General features: G+C 48.3%; 1 protein-coding gene across 1 annotated transcript in view; it reads right to left on the bottom strand.

Moving 5' to 3' along the window:
* LOC124543839 overlaps positions 1-3,891 on the bottom strand; it is a 5,958-nt gene extending 2,067 nt beyond the window's left edge. The window contains exon 1 of the mRNA XM_047122161.1: positions 1-3,891. This exon is cut by the window's left edge and continues 2,067 nt beyond it. Within this exon, the coding sequence (XP_046978117.1) occupies positions 1-3,891 (3,891 nt within the window).
* Positions 3,892-5,152: the final 1,261 nt, after the last annotated feature.

Raw genomic sequence — 5,152 nt, 5'->3', positions numbered from 1 at the left:
GCTGCCGTTCAGTAGGAGACCTAGTCCTGGTGAGACGTAGACATTGGTCTTCGCCCTGTCGTTACAGAATGCCATCCCCACTCTTTCTGAGTTGTTATCCATGAATAGGGCAACCCCTCGGATCCTCAGTCCAGGTTGCCCTTTTTCGCCTAATTCTGTTATTGAGTAATTTCGGAGGCTGGATGTTGCTGGCTGTTGGTGATTCGTGTTTGTTTGCATTTGTGTAGTTGTTGTGTGTCTGTTCGGAGCAGGTATGGTCTTATTTGCATTTGTAGCTCTTATCCCCACTTCGTGGATATAGCTTAGGAAGTGGTCTCTGGTCCGTCTGTCCTGCAAGAGTTCCGCAACTGTCTCTTTACTGATGTTGCGGGAGACAGTGTTTTCAAAATTGTGCCTCGCTGTTTGGAACCTTGGGCAGTCCAACAAAATGTGCCATATCGATTCGCTGATATCGGGGTCGCACTCACAACCGGGACTGTCTTTTAATCCAAACCGGTGCAGGTACTCCCCGAAACCCCCATGTCCTGTGAGGATTTGTATGTGGGTTTGGTTGAGTTTCGTTCCCCTGACTAGGCTGTAGGCCTGTCTAACGTTGGGGAGGAACGTTCTCGTGACCGCACCCTGAGAGGCCGTATCGTACCTGTCTTGCCATCTGGCAATGGATTCCTCTCGGATTTTGTTCCTCACATATGACAAAGGGATTTCAGCATAATCGGGTGTTGCTGTATTTTTAAGTGCACCTTCTTTGGCCAGTTGGTCTGCCCTTTCATTTCCCATTATTCCCACATGGGCCCGGAGCCAGAACAGGCGCACGCCTCTTTCCCGTGACAGTATCTCCGCTATGCACTCCTTGGTGGATTTAACTAGAGGGTGAGTAAGCCTAGTACTGCACAGCAGTTCCAGTGACGATCTGGAGTCGCTGAAGATGTTGATGTTTGGTTCCGTGCTGTGCATTGCGTTAATCACCGCTCTATGGAGTGCATATAGTTCAGACTGGAACACTGTGCACGAGGGATCTAGGCTGAAGACTTCACTGAGTTTCTCCTTACCTTTTTCCCACCACGTTAGTGCCGCGCCCACCTTTCCTTCGATCTTGCTTCCGTCTGTGTAGATCTGTGGGCCCGTTATGTTAAGTGCCACCTGGTTGGCATCAGTCATGTCCTCGAGGAGGTTGTACTCTAGATGGAGTCGAGTTGCTGGATGTGGTAGATCGCTAGCTTTAACAATCCCCTCGAGTTTGCGGTTTGGTGGTAGGTATAAGGTGGAGATCCCCCTCTTAGCCTCGTAGAGGGACGCCACTTCCCTAATTCTCAAGTCCAGCGGGAGGATGCCGGCAAGGATCAGAACCGCATTCAGAGATGTTGTACGATACGCCTTGCCGATCCTCTGTGCGAATCCCCTCTGGAGTGTGTCTAATGCCTTCCTATTACTTTGAAGTTCAGACGCCTTTGCCCATGCAGACGCCCCGTAGGTGACGATTGGTTCTACGGCTGCTATATATATGGTCCTGATGATCTCTCTGTTCAGTCCCCAGGAGACCTTCGCTGCGCATGCCAGCTGTTTGTAAATGCTGGTAGCTTTCGTACAGACGTTTTGTACGTGTTTGTTGAAGTTGAGTCTCCTGTCGATGGTTAAGCCGAGGAGTTTGACCTCATCAACGAGTGCCAGTGAGGTACCAGACATTGTTAAGTGTGGGGGGGTGTATTTTATCTTTTTTGTTAGTAGCATTGCCTGGGTCTTGTGTGCTGCGAAATTTAGCTTATTGGCTTCCCCCCATTTGACTGTTACCTCCAGCACCTTGCAGATGCGATCTTCCAACTCTGCAAGGGACTTCCCAGAGAAGACCAGGACCCCGTCGTCTGCGAAGGCCTGACAATAAACCTCCTCGACCGATAGTCTTTGCAGGAGGGGATCCAGTATGATGTTCCAGAATGTGGGGCCCGCTATAGAGCCCTGTACACATCCCTTCGTGGTATCCCTTTCGCTCTTCTCTCCTGCGTAATTGACTATTATTTTCCGGTTTTGGAGGTATGAGTTTACCATCAGGTATAAGTTTTTAGGGCAGCGTCTGAGTCTGAGTTGGTTCTTTAGAGCCGGCCACCACGCGTTATCGAAGGCCCCCTCTATGTCCAGTGATACTAAGATAACGGAGTTACCTCTTTCTCTTTCCGCTTCAATATGTTTCATTAAATCATAGAGGGCGTCCTCGGTGCCACGCTGTGGCAGAAATCCGTATTGCCTAGAGTTGAGTGTTGGGAGTAAGTGCCACTGTAGTCTTTTTACAAATAATTTCTCTACCGTTTTCCCTAGCACTGATAGCAGGCCTATAGGGCGGTAGGACTTTGGGCTGGTGTAATCATCTTTACCCGGTTTGTTTAGTATTACTACATGGGCGACTTTCCATTGCTTAGGGAAGTATGAGATAGCTAAGCATTTGTTCGCTATCGTTAGGAACACTTCCCGGGCACATCGGATCGCCATGGCACAGATGTCAGCTGTGAACCCATCCGGTCCCGGTGCCTTCTTGGGGTTTTGTTCTTTCAGTACGGCCTCCAATTCAGCTCCGGTAAACGGTGGGTCATCTTCTCCTAGGTCTCCTATCAACTCTTTAGGAATGTTTTCCACCAGACGGCGTAGTTGTGTATGGTACGGGGTATCGGTTTCAGTCGCGTCTTCGGGGTAGAATGTCTTTGCTAGGAGGTCGGCTGACTGCTTCGGATTTAGCGTTTTGCCGTCGGGTCCTCTTAGCAGTAGGTCTTCTTTTCTAACAGATGTTCTCCTCAATACTCGATAGATTCCGTCCCACATACTCTCTTTGTCCTGTCTGGTGCAAAACTCCTTCCAGCTTTTGGTTTGCGCATCCAAGGAATGATTGATGTAAAGCTCCTTGGCTGCGTTATATTCGGCTATTACGTGATTTCTCCGGTGGGGTGCAGCGTTTCTGATCCTCCTTTTTTTTCTAATGAGGTCTTTTTTTAGATGTTCAGTTTCCTCCGTCCACCAAGGAAGGACGGTTCCCTTACGCCTTTTGCCTAACTTCGGGATCGCAGTTTCACATGCTTCCCGAATGGATGTTGTGTAGGCATCTATTATGGACTCCATGTCTTCTCCGGACATGATCGCACCGATTGTTTCGGGTGTGATATTCTTACTTGCTAAGGAAGTCAGGAATGTTTCCTTGAACGCTGACCAGTTGGCTTTTTTAGTGTTATACACTCTGGTTGTTGGTGCTACTACTGGTTCTAGTTTTGTTCCAAGTTCCAGAGTGTAAGTGATGGCATTGTGGTCGGATGTGATCAGCGTCCTATCCACTTTCCAATCTTTTATTTTTCCTAGCAGTGAGGTACTGCAGGCAGTGACGTCCACTATGCTAGAGCACAGCTTACCGCCTCGCCAGACCTCGAAGGTGGGAGTGTTTCCGGAGTTGAGTACGTGATAGTCCATTTCGTTAAGAAAGGCGTAGTATTCCGCCCCTCTTTGGTCTTCGGAGACGCTGCCCCACCAGTAGCTCCAGGCATTGACATCTCCGGCTATTATGATGTTGGGTGTGATTAGCGCGTTTGCTGTTGTTTTTATTCTTTGTGTGTAGGGTCCTATGTCGACGTTCCCATCGAAGTATACCGAGATTACTCCAAGTCTGAAGTTTCCGGCCTCCAGTATGACAGCCGATTCGGTTTCTGTCACCAGTTGGGGATCCTGTATTATCCTAAACTGGTCACCGAAGACAATTATCGCTGCCTTTACTGGGTTGCTTCTGTTGATGTTGTGGGTGCACTGGATTACTTTAGTGCCGGGGTATTGCTTGACACTGCCGCTGGTGCCCGTATAAGGCTCCTGCACTAGTGCCACTGACAATCCCTGATCTTCGTGAATCTTTAGAAGCTCAGCCATGGCTTGCTTGGAACGCTGAAGGTTACATTGGATGAACCTCAGCCTCGTCCTACTTCTTACGTCGAATGTTGTTTTGGGGACCCTTATGTCGTGGCTGCCTTTAGCAGTATCTTATTTTGGAACGCGCTAATCTATCCCACATTTGTTTTTGAGGGCAATCCTCGCTGAATGCCACATGTGGGAATATGTCTGATTGTTTTGCTTCTTTGCAGTTTTTGCATGTCGGTGGCCTGTCTTCCTGTCTGGTTCGGCACTCCTGCCATGAGTGTGCTCCACCGCAGTAGTTGCAGTGTTGGCTTGACTCCTTGCACAGTGTTTTTGTGTGTCCGAAACCTAGACATTTGGCACACTGCACTAGTGGGGACTGGTCTTCCACGTCTCTTTTTTGAATGGCAATGTGCACAGAACCTATGTCCAACATTCTCTTATGCAGCAGTGGGCTTACCTCAAGGATGATGTGGCACTGTAAGGCGTTTCTTGTCCTTTTTCTGTAGCGTATTTTTAACAGCGCATCTTCTCCAGGCAGATCTTGGAACAGTTTCCTGTTCTGCGCCCTGATGTGTTCAATTATTTCATCATCCTTAAGGTAGGTCATGACATTTCTTATTTTTATAAGGGGGTTATGGGGCTTTGGCTCGTGTGCTTTTAGGTTCTGGTTTTTATTTATTTGGTTTTTTATTTTAATTATGTCCTCCTTTTCATGACAGCTCAGCAAGACCTTGCTGTTCCTAGCCTTCCTGACCCTATCCACTTTTAGGCCGGTGTTTTTGAAGTCTAGAGCCTTTGTGACATCTTCCAGCACGTTGTTCCCTGTGTTATTGGGATCAATGCTGGAGATTATAATCGTGTGGCTGGGTTGATTTTGTGGTGTTGTCTTTACCACCGAGGCGTAGGATCTGCCAGGCTCCAAGGTAGGTATCGTGTTGCTGTGTTTGTTTCCCTTTTTTTTTAGAGAGGAGTTATACCACTCCATTGTTTTATTTAACACTTTGGACGCAGAGGCCATTTCCGCCACGTCAGCTCTTATTGGATTCAGATAGCCTTGAATCCGAGCAGCCGTGTCTGCCATGGCCAATTCCGTGCCAAGCCCTGTGGTGGTGGTCGAGTTAGTGGTCATATTTGTGATGGTAGTTTCTTTTACCTCTACCACCTCCTCGAGTATTTGGTTTGCCTTATTAATGATGACTGCCGTTGCTCCTTTTATTTCCTCCCCAATCTCTTCCCTTGAGACGGGTTTGGCTTTGAGGACGTCAGACAGCAT

The sequence above is a fragment of the Vanessa cardui genome, chromosome 3 (assembly GCF_905220365.1).
Source record: "Vanessa cardui chromosome 3, ilVanCard2.1, whole genome shotgun sequence".
Taxonomy (NCBI): Eukaryota; Metazoa; Arthropoda; class Insecta; order Lepidoptera; family Nymphalidae; genus Vanessa; species Vanessa cardui.
Note: the sequence above shows the minus strand (reverse complement) of the source record. Positions and strands in the feature narration are given on the sequence as shown.